Genomic DNA, 16,437 nt, shown 5'->3' on the forward strand with positions numbered 1-16,437 from the left:
CCAAGTTTTATGAAAGAATTAAACATTATGGCATACTTTATTGAGGAGACTGTCTACTACACACATACGCATGTTTTCAGTACTCTACAAATAAAACAAGTTTGTGAGAATGAGGCATTGTACATGGGAATTACAGAGTATGTGATCAGCAAATGAATACTCCAAGAACCTGAATGCAGAGCACTAAGATGTTGAACTTAAGCAATCTAAGTATTAGAGGTCTTTAAAATGCTTTTTAGAAGGATGCCAGACTTAGTCTTAATTTTTAACTAGACAAGAACTCACCATCACCAAACCTTAACACAGACAAAAAAGTGTCCACTACAAACTCCTCCCTTCCCATATGTGCAAGTACCACTAGCCCTTTTCTCTGCTTTACCTCACCAACGATTTTTACCTCCTCTCTCCCAGGCTACCCACACATTTTCTTTGCATAAGGAACAACTGTAACTATATACATATTTTATAGTTCACTAGGTGAACACATTTACACTAATAAGGTATTTTTCCTCAGGGTCATAGCATGGCCCAGTTGGCCTGAAGCCCTTGCTGATAGTCAATCACTTCAGATTGAGAGAAAGGCTACTTACTTCCTAGCAAGATGCTCCAATAGATGCTGCCTAAATTCGTTACCTCCCAGCTAAACTGCTGCTCCCTAATATACTGTAAGGATTCACAGACTGCCAGTAATACAGAAAACTAATCGGAAGAACACAAAGTTTCTCCACAGTTCCAAGATACTTATAAAGAACAAGCTGAGCTTTAAGCTTTCTACAGCTTGACCTTAGGACCAAAATGATTATTTAAAAACTATATATTATAATAGCTGATTTGGTAAGTCTTTGCTCTTGCAATTTGCTCTGTGACCCAATCAGAATACTCAAAGGTTGCTTCCTATACAGGTGACCTTTTATCCTACACTAATGCTTAACTATGCCTTACAAGTAAACCTACAACCTATTGCCCCCAGACAACACATACGGATTCTGGCTTTGTCTAGGCTTGGAACAGAACATGATGAGGAAGAGAGGAAAGGGAAACTGTTTCCTTGGGTGCTTTGTGTGCACATCAATGACAGAACATTTTGGAGCAAGGCTATGCATCCATCTTGCTACACTCCTGAAAGTGATTTTTGCAAACAAGAAAATAATCCTATACCATTAAGATGACACTGCATTGGAAGCAAACTTCACTTAACTCCCATGCATAGACAAGACATCGTCTTGTCTTTTTGGTGTTTGGGTTTTTTGGGGGTTTTTGGTTTGATTAAAAAACATCCTTCAAAAAACATCCACAAGACTTTGGCATATCTTCAGAACTATTCCAGATGTTATCCTCTTTACTATTTAAGCCATTTAATAAAATGCACTAGTAAAAGAGACAAGACAAACAAAAGAATATTTAACTGCAGAAGGCAGATTCATCATGATGGAAGATAGAATAACTCTCTTTACAACACTTCAGTAAAAACCACACAGGGAATGGAGGGGCTTCAGGGGAAGACTAAAGAAAGAATATGAAGTAGACAGGCTTGTGAAGGAAGATGGAAAATAACTGTAGGCCCATAAGTGAGCACAGTTTCTTCCTTCCCTCCCCTCTGCACAATATCTTATCATATTAAATGCAAAATTTGAGTACTTCAAAAAGCCTGGAGCCTCTCTTAATCCTACATCTGTTTTGCTAATGAAAGATACTCAGCTAGGAGCATACACATCCCCATCTCACATACGATTAATGAGCAATGAAGTGTTCTAGTAATCACAGTATCTTTACCATTTCTACTTCCTCACTTCAGGTCTTTGACATCTTTTCCCCCATCAATTATTTCCTAGCACCTCCAACCCCCATCAGCTACCAAAGATGCCAAATTAACTGTTCTAACTTTGAGTCTTTCTTCTATGCTTTTCAATGTTTATTTGTATGTTTTCTTTGTACTTCAAGGCTCCTCTGGAAGAACAGTTTTGGGACAGGTACACAGCCTGAAAACAGCCTGATCTGTCCAGCAATTTCCTACACAGATCTGAAAGTTAATGAAACCACTGCAAACTGGCAGTAACTATTACAAAATAGCTTCAACTATTTCCTATTAAATGTCTATATTGACTAATTAGAAAGTAGAGAATACAAAGCTTCTAACATCGAACTTTCAAATCAGCAGTCTCACCCTACCAAGGACAGCATGTGCCAGTAGCATATACTAATATAACAATATTTATTGCATTGAACAGCTGCATGATGAGAGTCTAAAAGTTTCAGTGGTGCTTTTTTTATTTTCAAGAAAAACATTCTGGATGCAGTATAGTAGTGTGCATTTCATAATGGATACTTTTCTAATTCAAATGTCAGCATAAACATTCTGTACATATTCAAGCATGACAGACAGTGAGCCAAACACTTTTTTCTTTTTTTTTTTTTCCTAATAACTCCATTAACTCTAAGCTTAATAGCGATTACACTTCCCTTTACTCTTCCTACAAGATTTAACTTACACTAAAGTTACAGTGCAGACTAAGGAGAGAAAACCTAAACAAGAGAGACTTCAAGGCATTAGAGCTATCAGCCTGCACTATCCAGTTTTTCAGCTGAACTCCACCCTATCTTTCAAAGAGTACCACAACACTGATGTATGCTAAAAACCCAACTACATTTCTTGGGAGACTTTCTAGCGAGTGTGGTCATCTAAATAAATTGGAAAGGAAATTTAGTTCCTCTAATCCATAAACTAAGTACTAGTCTCACATACTTCGTAGAAGGTAGCTTCGAACTACTATGTATATTTATCCAAAGTTCCTACCTTTGAGGATGTCATTATTTCAAAACCCTCTACTTACACAAATACCTCAGAAAGTACAGGAATAGAGTACAATTCTTACCTTCACTCCAATGCCTGGGCAAACCATTTTTGTTTAAGAATTCAGCGCACTGAATATCAACTTCAGCAGTCGGTAAAAAATGTAGATTGCACCTGTACAAGTTTATATACACAGTTTAAAACCTGATACTTTGAGCTACCACTGTCACCAGTAAAAGCTTTCAAATTCTGCTGAAGCAATGTGAAATTACATCAGCTTCTCCACCACTCTCCCACCACAAATGATAATCCCATCTATGCACGTATAAAGAACAAAGCAGCTTAGATGATAGCCAGTCACAAATACGTATTTTTAAGTTATTCCCACCTCAAAGCTGGGCCACCAACCTTCCCAACAACACACCAAACATACACGGAGAGTATGTGCAACTCTAGTTTGTAGCCATAACCTGGAATACTGTTAAGTAGTAACAAATTACCGTGATTCTGGATGCACCTTAACTAAACTGAGACATTTACATCACTATATCCTGCTATAGGTTGAGCTTCAGCTTCTAGCTGCCACAGTTCTGGATATGCACCAGTTACCTTCTGGTTTTGATATTGTCAACAGAAAGACCAAACCCTCCTGAAGTAAGCTTTTTAAACAAGTTAAATAATATACATGAAGCAAAGGTAGGGGCTTACAAGCCCCAAGTCAGCTATGTCTCACACAACCTATCTAAGATTCAGAGGAAATACAGTAGTTTCTCATCTTCTCTACTTGTCACACTCTTATTTCTGAACAGCTTTCATGAGTCAATGGGCACAAAACTCTAGGTCCTTGAATTCCTTGCCTGAGCTGCTCTAAGCTTAAGCGTGGCAGGTTAACATCTTTAAAACACCTTCATTTAAGAGAACTAAGCACAGAATCCCCATGGAAGCAATTATCTTTCATGGTATAGCTATAACATTTATGACAATACAGCTAGAGTCACTGGTATAAAACCTTCTACATACTTGTGTGCTTTGGTTTTTCTCCTCCTGTTAGCCTGTAGCTAGCAACTAGATACTTTGGGCTAAAAGCCTGGCATTTAAAGTACTCCAATCTAAAGTGACCCAAAAACACAGTAAGGAACAATTGTCCCTCTGCTTTAAAACAAACAAATAAAAAACAAACCACTATTTAAAAAGAGATCCCATTAGTGGTGACAGCATTTCCAGGAATATGTCCTTTCCTGACAAACTAATATTAAAGATCGGTTCTTTCAACACTTCTCACAGGACAGCCTACCTCCCTTCATGTAAGTAGTGCCATGAAATTTGTTTACTTTATGAACTTCTGTAGATAGATATTCTCACTGAACTGGAGTTTCACAAAAGAACACAAGTACTCTTTTGATGAGGACTATTAAACTACAGCTTTCCACCCCTGTCAGTTTCAAAGCTGTGTTACAGCGCACAACTACAGCATGAATATTTTTGTCTGAAGTACTTCTATCTTTTAGACATAGCTGGACTTAAAACATACACAGCTACAGTGAATGTGCAATCAGAGGCCCAACGTCGCGAAAAATGGTTGGAAATGACAGTTCTGTAAGCTATAAACATTTGTAACACCTGAAGACAGGCAATAATATTAAACTTGTGATGGAATTAGATCTTGAAATCCTCATTCAGTAAACAACAAGACATCAGTAGATTCCAGAAGTGAAAGATTTTCTTGACAGCAAAACTCTAGATACTTGGTACTATTTCCAGGATTACAGAAGAGAGGGCATTCATTATTTTGTTTCTGTTTTGTTAAATTCAAAACTATTTAAACAACCAACTTCTGTTAAGTAGCATCCAAACAGAATACATCATTGTATGAGTGTAGCAGAAAGTATTTAAAACTATAAACAGACTGTTACCCATAGAAGGAAATTATGAAATAAAAGCTTTATTGTTGTTACAGCCTTGCTTATTTTAATATAACTACACAGGTGATATGGTTACCTAAAGCCAGAGCTGTTCCCTCAAAATTCCCATTTTTTTCCCCAAAACTATCGAAACTTACAAGTTTCCTTTCCTCTCCTCCTTCCCTCCCTCAACATAATAAATATGCATTCAAAATACAGAACAGTGAATTATTCTAATGAGACACTTGCAATGCTATAAAGTACAATACTACCAAGCACCATGGAAATCCTATCCCTCAGTACTAAAACGAAGTTTTACTATAAGCCAAGCTTGTGAATTGACATAAGCATTGGTGACTATGTGCTCCAGTTACTCACAGAGTGATACTGGAGGGGAAGGGGGGTGGGGGGTGTAGGTGGGGTGGAAGAGGAACCAATGCTTATGTAGATATACCATTACAGAGTAAATGAGAACTCTCCAGTGCTTTTGTACAAAAAGCATTTGCCTGGAATACTCTACCCCATCACAGTTGGCCTTGGTCAAGAGAGATGAATTCCAGTTGAAAGAACAGAAGAGTGCTCTTACAGGAGGTGACTAATAAAACCTGTATTATTTAGCCTGGGAACAAGGTTATAAACAGTTTAAGTGCCAAGGATAAAACACCAAGAAAAGAAAATTACTTCAAATAAGAGGATAGCATTGATACAGTTAGCAGGCAAAACAGTTATGACAAACTTTCAGGCTGGAAATTAGATGATCCTAACTTTCAAGAAACAACATGCTGAAAGAATCTCCCAGGAAGACTGAAGAATTAAAATGCAAGTATGAGAACGAAACCAATGTATGCACTTAGCTGCTTTTTAGACAGCTGCAAGTTAGATATACCAAGTGATACACCAACAACATCAACAAGATTACACTTTTGACATTATAAGGTCTCTTACTAAGCTTATTCCTAGACGGTAGTTCTTCACTGTCCTTACAGAGAACTGACAAATAACAAGTTCTGTTGTTCTACTAGGCCAGCCACAGAGATGAGATGCTCATGTTGCCCAGGGCTGAGACACTCAGGTACGAAAAATACTTTAAATGCTCAGTTCCTAAGAAAAGGCTAGTACACCCACTTTGCTCTTTTTGCCAAGGAAGTAACCCAAACACCATTCTTATTATCATAACACCCATTCTTTCCCAGAAGGTAAACTCAGAAAAAACACTGCAAAGAAGCAAACCTATATTATCTGCAGTTCGTGAAGCTATTCTTATACTGTCCCATGGTACCTATCACTGAAACTTTATTGTGACTAAGAAAATAAAACTTGCCCCAACACCTTCTGCTGAGAAGGAGGGGTGGAGGCAGAAGATAGCTCTCCACAAAGCAAGCTACTGCAATAAGCAGTGAGTTCTAGGATTTAAAAATAAAAAACCACAAACCATACACCATGCTTTTGGACAGGGTTATTCTATGCAGAGGTTGTTTATCCAGCTTGATCCTTCTATTGCTGTGTCACTCTGTGCCCATATGTTCATGTTTGATATCTCCCAAATGTGTGTGTGCAAGGAGGGGGGAAGGGGGGGGAGGGAGAGAGGGGGAATATGCCAGAGTTAATACATTCAGAAAACCAAACCAGTTACTCGATTTTTTATTTATTTTTTTTTTTTCCAAAAACAAAGAGCTCCATGTAGAACTAGCAAACAAAATATAGGAACTCTATGGAAGTACAACATAGAGATTCTATAATTGAGTTATTAACAACTTTCAAAGATGGATTACAGAACATAGAAAGTCAAAATACTACTCTAACTCTGTAGTTAGGTCAATTAACAATATCACCTGCTATCTAGTTTTGATCTACCATCTTACCAAGCTGACTTTCCAAATAGCCTGACATAACTTTGCTGAATGAAAACAATATTGAAAATCTAAAAATCTCTAAGGAAGAAACCACTTCCTAGTTGAAGGGTAACAGCTTTTAGAAGCAAACGCGTTAAGCAATTTTGTGATGTGCAGCAACCTACTACTTGGCTTACTTCTGATTAAGTTTTTAAAATGCTCCAACACCACTAAAAAAAAGGTAAATAAAATAAAATGATTAATTTAATTGCATTAGTAGTACAGGTGAGATCTAAGCAGCCTTAAAATGACAACAATGAAAGAGACACCAAAACAGAAGCAACAATAGTTTAGAACAGTCAGGCTGCTGAAGAACAGGTTGAAGGAGTTGACAGAGTATTTCTGGCGACACTACGGCCATTGACAGCAGGAAGCACAGTTAGAATTTAAATGCAAGATCTCAATCCGATAGAAACTCAGACTTCATCTGAATGCAGAGAGTTTTGAAAAATAGGTGATACAACTACATTATGTTTATCTACTGACATAAGCTAGCCAACAGGAATCTATTTAAAACCACGATAATAGTTTTTAGCAGGTTTTGACTAAGTCTGTGACAGAGAAAAAAGCCTGACGCACCCAGGGAATATACTTTACTCTAGACAACCTCTGGGAGCAATGAAGTATAGCAAGAAGTGTGTTCATTGCTTTGTATTTTGAAAGTGACAGATTGAGATTACTTTGCCTGTCACTTCAGTGGAGTCTCATAGGCAACTTTACATTTATTTTAAGTGTGCTCTCAAAAATTAACTCATTGCTACATTTGTATTTACCTCAAGTTTCCAAACATATAGTTCTCTGGTTCTATCTTACTTGAGTTCATCTGCGTACAGCACAGTTAAGTCAAAATCTTCAGTGCCCTTTCTGTTCTGACTCCAGTTAGGTTTTGGCAGTATTTCATGAACCCCTAAACTATTAAGGAAGAAAAAAAAAACAACCCATCCTTACTACTGTGACTATAGTGCTCAAGTATTTAAAAATTAATGTAAGGCATTTAAGCAGTACTGTTCCTTCACATACTAAATTCCACAAAATCCATCTTTCCTCTTCACAGTTAACCTGAAGAGCGCTCAGTTTCCACTCTCACCATGAAGTATTTAATTTGCAGATAGAGGTGTGCAACAGCATTTCTCTTAACAATGCTTCTTCCAATTCTAGTTACAAAGTGCTGATGAAAGTTTTGAGCTGGAGCCCTGTTGACAGTCTAGTATAAAACATGGCTACATTCAGTTGCAAGACTACAAATATGCAGCAGAACTATATCAACTTAAAAGCTGTCATACAAAAAATTTGAAGAAAGCATATTTGCTATCTTTATTTTTGGCAAAGAAACACATTTGTTCTTCTGCCAAGCTTTTTGTAACCGAGTATGGGAATGAAACTGCTTTAATCCATAATCTTATGGCATAATGCAGGTCTTCATTTTTATTAACAGTGTTTTATTGTAGAAAGCTATCCACTAAATAAAGCAGGCAGAACAGCACCAGAGTAAGATGTGGCAGCATGTACTGTCATTACATAAACATGAAAAACATTGTTGGATAGACTGCAGATCTTTTAAGCACAACTTCTAACACTTGGAATCCTGGCTTAAAGTTTGCCAAAGTTATGCTGTTTCCATTACTGTCTAAGATTCAGTTGAAATGGTATTTTCTCCAGAAATTTTCTTACTAACATCAAATGAAGTTGCATTTTTATGTACACCGATAGTATTCTTGCACTTTCCATTACTTGAACCCATTTATTTTGATTACTGGTATTACTTAAAAGATCTGAAGCCTAGCTACACAGCTTCTTCTCAGGCACTATTGACTCAGGCTTAATTCACACAGACTATAACTGTCTGAGTGCCCTAGTTCAAGTTATCGATTTCCCACCTTCCCCTCACCCTTACGATGGATGAATTCATCAAGCTATTATACCTGAAACAACTGCAAAAGTCAAAACACGTGAAGTTTTGAAGAGAAATTACAGTTCCCAGTCAGTAACTTGATTAAAATGGAGTATATCCTCAAAATAAAGAGGAAGAAAACATTCACTCTCTAATGAAGGCAGCGTTCCAAGTCCACATTCAGTATACGGCCTATTAATATGCACCTTCAGTTACTTTCTTCATTAGTTCTCTTTAAATGCATAGCCACATCTCACCTGTGATCAGAGGGTTCGGTTACACTGCACACACCTTCCAGGAAGGGACACTCTCTATACTAAATAAGCTAATTTCATAAGAGATTTGACATTAGAAGACACAGAACATTATTAACATGGATAAGATGTCATCTTCTAGCCCTGATGTTAACCACATCTTAGAAGAAAAATCCATCTTGTCCAAAAATAGACATCTACCACAGATTCATATCCACAAAGATATATAATGGAAAGACAGCTGCTTCTCACTAACTCCAGAAGTTAAAGTAAGCATCAAGGACATTTAATTAAAGTTCCTTGATTGGTGGTGGTGGGCCATATGTGTGAAGTTTTTCGGGGGGGGCGGGGGGGGGGAGAGGGGAGGGAGGAAGGGGGGGAAGAGAGAAGGAGTAGAGAGGATGTTGAAGCCCACCATCACCAGTGTTATAATGCATTGTTTACACCTTTCCTTTTTTGGTGCCTCATCACTCATTTATATTACTCCTAAAAAAATAATGTGAAAGTTTTTTTATTTCCATATTTATTTACCTGTACTTCTACTTTTACATCTAAGCAGTCTTGGACTAAGGGAGGAGGTACAGAATAGACTTTAAGCACATAAGCCCCCGCAATACAGAGAGATCATTTCACCTACTCAAGAGTGGGTAAGACAAACCACAACAAGCTCGTAGCAAGGCAAAGAAGGCAGAAGTCAGACATGGAGAAAGATGGAGAACAAAACAGCACACATGCTTTCTAAAAGCATAGATAGCATAAGACTGGACCTAGTTACCTTGGAGAGTAAGTATGTACCAGATGACAGTTTGTCCCAGGCTATTTTTACTAATGGTTTTGCTCTTAGGAACTACCCCTAAAATCAAAGTAAAAATTCTTCATTTCAGTTACTGCTCTGCATTAATAACAATTGATATTAACCATGCTTTACACAATAAATAGGTGTAAATACACACAACACAATAGGTGTCAGCCACAAATCTGAAGGAGATGCGCATTGCTGCTATTGAGCCTAATGCCCCTTTCACAACTTGACAATTTTCTCAAAGTTTAACACCTTCATCCCCATATAACATGTACATCAGAAAACAAACATATCTGTAGTCTTTCATTTTCACCTTTACAAAGTCTAGCAAGTAGCTGCCCCTCTTTACACTAAGTTTACTTATCTGGATGTTATGCAATAAAATAAGGGTTGTCAGTAACAAGTCACTCTGAAAGAAGAATAAACACAAAGTGTATCTTTTCAGTCAGATCTTAAAAAAGCCTTCTTGTTCAACAAGTACCAAGTACCTCAGCTTCCATTTTGAAATAGAAATTGCTCCCTACAACTCTAGGTTCACATTCCAGAAGATGACTCAGACCCTTTCATACCTTTTAAGAAGGTCAAATCTTTGCAGTTCAGCATGCACACCTTATTGTGGACACCATCACAAAGCAGACCAATCCATTCAGAACACTGATTTCCCCCTGCTTCTTGAGACAGCATTGTACTGCTACACACTGTAGAACCCTTCCAGTTTCCTCTCCACGCATACCTTTTCAGGTATGTTGTCTTCTTGTTTTTTTGTTGGTGGTGGTTTTGGTTTGGTTTTTTTGTTGTTGGTTTGGGTTTTGGTTTTTTCCTTTCTTATCACTCAAGCAGATGGAGCCACTTTATCAGTTCAGTGATCAATGAAAAACTATTCAAGAGTAGATAAAGTCAAGTGGTGAACAGGGCCACGTGACCTCCAGGGGTCCTTTCCAAACTGGCTTACTCTATGAATCATGACAAGAAAGGCTTTTTTCAAGTAACTGAAGGCAACTATGGCTTGAACACCATTGCTAGTATTTCTCACACTTACTCAATATTGAAGTCCAGTATTAGATCACTGTGATTAATGTTTTTGATATACACCCAACTTCTCCAGTTTTCCAATATAAAAGTCTTTACTTTAAAAGTTGGTTATCTACTGCTGTTATACATGGCAGTTTTCTACCATATTTGTACTGAGTATGCTCATGAGTCAAGTAAGACTGGCAACAGTCAGTATATTGCAAGACAACCCTTATTATAAACAGTGAGAGTAAACAGATTAGTTATGTGTGCTCAAACCCTGGCTGCCAGACAGAATTGAAGGAGAATATGACTGCGTACTTACACAGTTAGTTTCTACCAACTTGATGAGAAACATTCTATCATGTGGCAGGATTAGGAGAACAATTGCTTCTCAAAGCTAACCTTCACACTGAAGTAACCATCACTGGTATCTGAAAGCATGCAATGGAGAAGCTAGTTGACTTACCACTATCTTTCACTGACTGTACACTTGATACCATGTGTAGCTAGAAATCTTTTACTTACAGAAGATTGATTCATGTTTTAAAGTTAATCATATTGTTAAAAAAAAGACATCCTGAAACAAGCAGCTACATACAAGCTTTTGCCATGCTTGATCACTAGTGAGAAGTCTGAAAACAGGTTTGCTTCTTGAGAAAGACATTATTTTATGTAAACTGAAAAAATAGCAGGAGTAAAAAAAAAGTTAATGTGACTCTGTTTTGCGGTTATCAACCTCATGTTCCAAATTAAAACTTTCCTATGAAAACACTCCACAAGAAGTTGGTTCTTATACTGCCATAAAACTGCTATGATACTACATATAGATTAAAAGATTAAGAGCAATTTCAAAGTATTACTTCTTTAGAAAAAACAAACTCACTGACCCAAAGGTAATCTGCTGCCCTATCAAAGATTCAGATGTACTGCTATCTTCAGTCAGTACTGAATGGGGCAGTGACAGCTTGATGAAAAGTTTCCACTATTAAGAGTGTCACAGAGTCCACAACGTGCTTTATAGGGAATGTTATTAATTTGACAGGTGACAAACAAGACACAGATGATCCAACAAGCCAATGGGAGGTCCCACAAACATTTGGGTTTAAGTTTTTGACAATGTGATAGTACACCATGTTGTACAACTTCAGGATTTGATTATACTTTGTCAAAATAATTTAGTCTCAGTGTGACAGAAGACAGACCTGTGATCAGAAGTGTTCTACATGATGCTTACTAATTAGCTTGTTAGAAAATGCAGCATGGCCTATAAGATTAACACAGACAGTTCTGAGATTTGCTTACACTGCAAATTAAGAATAAACATGTAGGTTAGTCAAACAATAACTTTCCTACTCATGCTTCAGTTTCACTGCTTAGGAACAAAAGGAATTTAGTCAAGCTATCTTCCCAGATTGTCTCAAAGTAAGTAACTGTACTTATCAGCAATGTAAGGACCCACACAGAAATTCATTATGTCTTCATCCACTAAAGTCGACTGCATCACATTTTTGCTAAACTGCTGCAGAAGGAATGCAGTGCCTTTGCTGCCTATAGCTTTGAGCCTCAAATTTACAAGTGAACAAGTTTTGATCATTACTTTTTCCTATAATATTTACATTCTGAGTTTGAAGACAGTCAAAATGCAATATAAAATAGAAAATAATAAAAATTAATTTGTGCATCATTCCCAATTGAGAATGACAGTTCTGATCATTCATTTACTGGGAAGATACAGGTTGTTTCCCTAATGGTCACTTTGGCCTAAAGAACTTGTGCAAGACATCAAAAGACTCCATTTTCATAAGCCTCTTACTCAACAGGTCGGCACTCCTACTGAATTAGATCTGCTATATTAGTAAGTAGCAATGTCACACTGTGGGTGACCTACAATTTTTCTACTAAAAGCTAAGGCCTGGTTAGGCTCCTACCTATGGAGCCATCGGGAGACTGAAGAACATTCAAACTCAAAAGTTGTCAATTCAAGCTGACTATCCCCAATTTTTTCAGACACCCATGGAGTAAGAAGAGGGGAAGAACCCCACACCACAGATTACCTGTATTTCTAACACTGCAACCAGATACTCCAAACAGCAAAAACTAAAAATACTCTTCCATTTTAAGATCAAAACCAGTGTGTCTACAGAACCAAGCCATTCACAACCAGCTACATTTCACAAGTGCAAAAACTATTATAAATCAAAAACACGTCTGAAAACCTGAATTATTATTTACAGTATTTACTCACCAGAACACTGCTTTTAAACATCTTAGTTTAAATACAACATTAATTGTTAAAACTATTACCTTCAAAAACTGAAATACTAATATTTTCATAAACACATTTCATTCCTATCAATATTTAGTAAATAAGCTACCAAATAATAGAAAGGTACATACAGCCATTTTTCAAGTACTTCTTCCATGTTAGTTATGCATATTTTTAAATGTAGAAAAAATAAAAATATATGTTAAAACTTCTATCTTGATAAAAAAATTTAAAAATCTCACAAATCTGAGCAGAAATCAAATACCAAAAACCAGCCCTGTACAATTAGAAGTCTAGACTTGGGGAGTGAGAGAGGAGAGAGAGAACTGGAGAGAATATACCAGAGATAAACAGAAGTAATCACAGCAATGCTTGCTAGCTTTCAGGATCTTACGAATTAAGTATATCTTCAGTGTCAATTCCCTATACAAAGCTTGTGAAATTAATTTCAGTGTTTAGAGTTCCTCTTCTTTCTCATTATAAAGGATGTACTTCATACTTGTCAGGTGGTAACCACTCAACTCCTCTTTCTGACTACCTTTAAAGTGCCAAGAAGCTCAAATTCAAAATACACATAATACATAAACTGTGGAAGTTATCCTGTTTGACTGAAGTTTTGTGTTATAGTGCTAGAACCTCTGGATCAATATTATTTTTGCTGAACAAGGCAGGAATTAAAAAAAAATCTTTTGGAAAAAATTAGAAATTATTGGATTGCTACACATAATAAAAACGCCCTCAAAACAAACCACACACACTCTAAAAATGTTCCCGAGTTGTATGCCAGACTTACAGAATAAATTTAGGCCAGTACCAAGCACTCATTTCTTCCCTGTGTGTAAATGCGACACAATCAGGCCTCACATGCAGGCCTCTCTCTCCAATACAGGCAGGACCTTTGTTCGATACGTCGATGTTTTTCCCCCAAAGCCCTTGACATAACTTTCCATTCTTTCCCCTATTATTTTCCGGTTCACAGTCTAGACTTTCGGACTCCCGTTCTCTGAAAACCCCTGGCTGTCGAGAAAGCCAGTGCACTCGGAAGGGGGGGGAGGGGGAACAATAAAAAAGTTGAACAGCAGGAAGACGGGCCTACAGGTCTGGCGAAAGCCCCGGTATCGGTTTGTTTCCCAGCCCCAGAGAACCAGAGCAGTTACCAGGAGGCGGCTGGCGTCGGTACTAACGGCACCTCAAAACTTCTCGCGCTCCCCAGCCCCCCCGGGAAGGGGGAAGGAGGAAGAGCCAGGCAGGAAAGGCAGAACCCAGCGTTTGATCAGCCTCCAAGTACGACGCATTATGCAAGCAAACGCGAGGACCAGGCAACTTGCTTTTTGACGGAAAGCAACAAAAACATCAGTTCTAAAACGTTAACGGCGAAAACAACCCCTCTCGTGGGCAGCCGGCACTGTAACTCCGACCTCACAGGCGCCTCCATTCTCTTCCCACCTTCTTCCTCTCTCCCCCCCCCAAAAAGCTTGTGAAATATGGACGTCGGCCGATTATTTAGCATTTTTATCGAGCTGGGCAGAGGGGAAGGAAAGAGGAGTTGCTTTTTTTTTTTTTCTCATTTAAGATATTCGATAGCTCCTTCACGAAAAAAAGGAGGAAAAAAAAAAAGAAAGAGCGAGCCATTAGGGAAAAGGGGGCCAAGCCGAGTGGGGGAGGGAGAAGACGGGGAAGGGCATACAAATCGGTACGGCAGTGTCAACACCGACACTGCCCTTTTGTATCACCAGCTACACAGGGCCCCGAGCGGGGAGGCCGCGCTGCCCCCACCGCCGGGCAGCCCGGGCGAGGCGAGGCGAGGCGGTGGGCAGCAGCTCTGCCCAGCGCCGGGGAAAGACGGGATGTCCCTCGAGCGGGCTCCGGTGACTGCCTGGCCATTTTGTCAGCGCCGTTTCCACCCCTTCCCTCTTCCGCGAAGGCCCCCTCCCCTCGCCCCATTACACACCCGGGGCCCCACACACACACACTCACCAGCGCGGCGTCGTGTCGTTCCCGTCTCCCTCCCGCCCCCCCCCAATCCGCAACAATGCTCCGGGATGGCGCTGCTCCCCTCCCCCTGCCCCGGGCCGCCGGGAAGGGCAGCTCGGCTAATACCGGGAATGATACAACAGGCCCGGCCCGGAGGCTGCCGAGGAGCCCAGCGCCACGCCACCCCCCCGCAACGCCCCCTGAAAGAGCGGAGGGGCCCCGGGTACCTAGTTTGTCCCGATGCGGCCTCCGCAGACTCCCCGTGCCGTGCCTCCCCTCCTCCCGGCAGCAACCGCCTCTCTTCCCTTCAATTATCAGCTGAAGCCGCAGCACCGAGCAGCGCCGCCTCCGCCGCCGAACCCCTTCCAACGGCGCGAGGGGGAGGCTGGGGACTACTTTCTCCCGGCGCTGGGGCCCCACCGGGGCCCGCGCGCCCCCTGGCCCGGCGGGCGGCCCAAGCCCCGGCTGCCGCCCTCCGCGTAGCCCCCCGCTGCGGCCGTGTGCGCGCCCCGCTCCCTGCGCCCGGCGGGGTCGGTGCTCAGCGGTCAGTATCCCTCCGCCGGGGTCGTCACCCCTGGGTCCGCGCGTGTGCCTCCCCTCGGGTGAGGGCGGGGGGCGCGGGCGGGGGGCGGAGCCGGCGGCGGAGCGGGGCTCTGCCGGCGGCGGGGGCGAAGACCCTGCCAGGCCACCGCGATACTACCGGCCCTGCGCCTTTAAGAGGGGGCTGGGCTCCCGGTGACCCCGCGTGATGTCCGCCTCTTCCTGGTTGCTATAGATACTGCTTTCCAGCGTCCCAAAATGGCGCCGGTGCCGCGGGAGGAGGTGTTCGGGACGCGCGGGCAGGCCCCGGCCCTCTCAGCAAAGTCGTTCTCCGCTTGTACCGGGCTGGTGGGGAGCGGTCTCTGCCCCGCCGGTCTTCTCACCTTGTGGCTGCCGCTTCTTCTCCGCCTGGGAAGGAAAGAAGGAAGCTGAGCCCTGTCTCTGGCTCCTGAGGCAGTAGTGGCTTTAGTGAGGGCCCGTCCTTGGGGAAAGACTGGCGAGGAGCGAAGGGGCTCGTAGCGCCATGCTGGGGGAGGGCGGGATCGCCTCTAATGCCGCCAGGTAGCGGCCCGGGAGGCGTTATCAGTGAGCGCTGCTGGTTTGGCCTATCCAGGGCTGAGAACGCTTTGCTGCTGCCTTGTGATGTGGTGTTGGTAAGTAGCTGGGGAGCAGTAAGGGCCTGCTACCGAAAAGGTTACTTCCTAGCATAGGTGAAAGTGTGTCTGGGCGAGGAGCCTCTCTATGTGGGAGATTCCTTCTGCCTAGAGTATCCCAAGCCTGTGGGAAGGGGCTCTGAGTGAGGACCAGAGGAAGGGGGGAGGGAAGACCCTTCAAAACGGTGGGTTAGTAGTCTTGCAGAGAAGTACGTACACGTCTGTGATTTTGTAACCTTAAAACAAATTGAAGTCTAGTCTCAGAAATACCTCACAAACAAATGAGGTACTAACATTTAAAGTAAATCTAAGTAATAAATCCTTAAGTAACATCACAGTATTTCTCCTAAGGAAAGACAAGTTTAGCTGCACTTTCAGAGTAACTAGACTTAAGGTAGGGTGAAACAATAGCCAAACATCTCATTCCCAAAATATAAAATTGAACTGCCCAACTGGGAA

The 16,437-nt window shown here is 41.0% G+C and overlaps 2 protein-coding genes across 19 annotated transcripts in view; one reads left to right on the forward strand and one right to left on the reverse strand.

Moving 5' to 3' along the window:
- TRIP12 (thyroid hormone receptor interactor 12) overlaps positions 1-15,492 on the reverse strand; it is an 80,618-nt gene extending 65,126 nt beyond the window's left edge. For 10 of the 15 annotated variants that reach the window (XR_003992619.1, XM_030494681.1, XM_030494672.1 and 7 more), the window contains exon 1: positions 6,125-6,229. The gene's annotated coding sequence lies outside the window, so the exon portion shown is untranslated. The other 5 variants (XM_030494685.2, XM_030494675.2, XM_030494683.2 and 2 more) reach the window with 4 other exon arrangements.
- The window catches only part of LOC115611563 (atherin-like), a 46,892-nt gene continuing 45,299 nt past the window's right edge, over positions 14,845-16,437 (forward strand). For 2 of the 4 annotated variants that reach the window (XM_030494694.1, XM_030494692.1), the window contains exon 1: positions 14,845-15,329. In XM_030494694.1, coding sequence (XP_030350554.1) covers positions 14,854-15,329 — 476 coding nt within the window. In that variant the 5' untranslated portion in view covers positions 14,845-14,853. Of the gene's footprint in view, positions 15,330-15,713; positions 15,979-16,437 lie in introns of those variants that run through there. The other 2 variants (XM_030494695.1, XR_003992620.1) reach the window with 2 other exon arrangements.

The sequence above is a fragment of the Strigops habroptila genome, chromosome 8 (genome assembly GCF_004027225.2).
Source record: "Strigops habroptila isolate Jane chromosome 8, bStrHab1.2.pri, whole genome shotgun sequence".
Lineage (NCBI taxonomy): Eukaryota > Metazoa > Chordata > Aves > Psittaciformes > Psittacidae > Strigops > Strigops habroptila.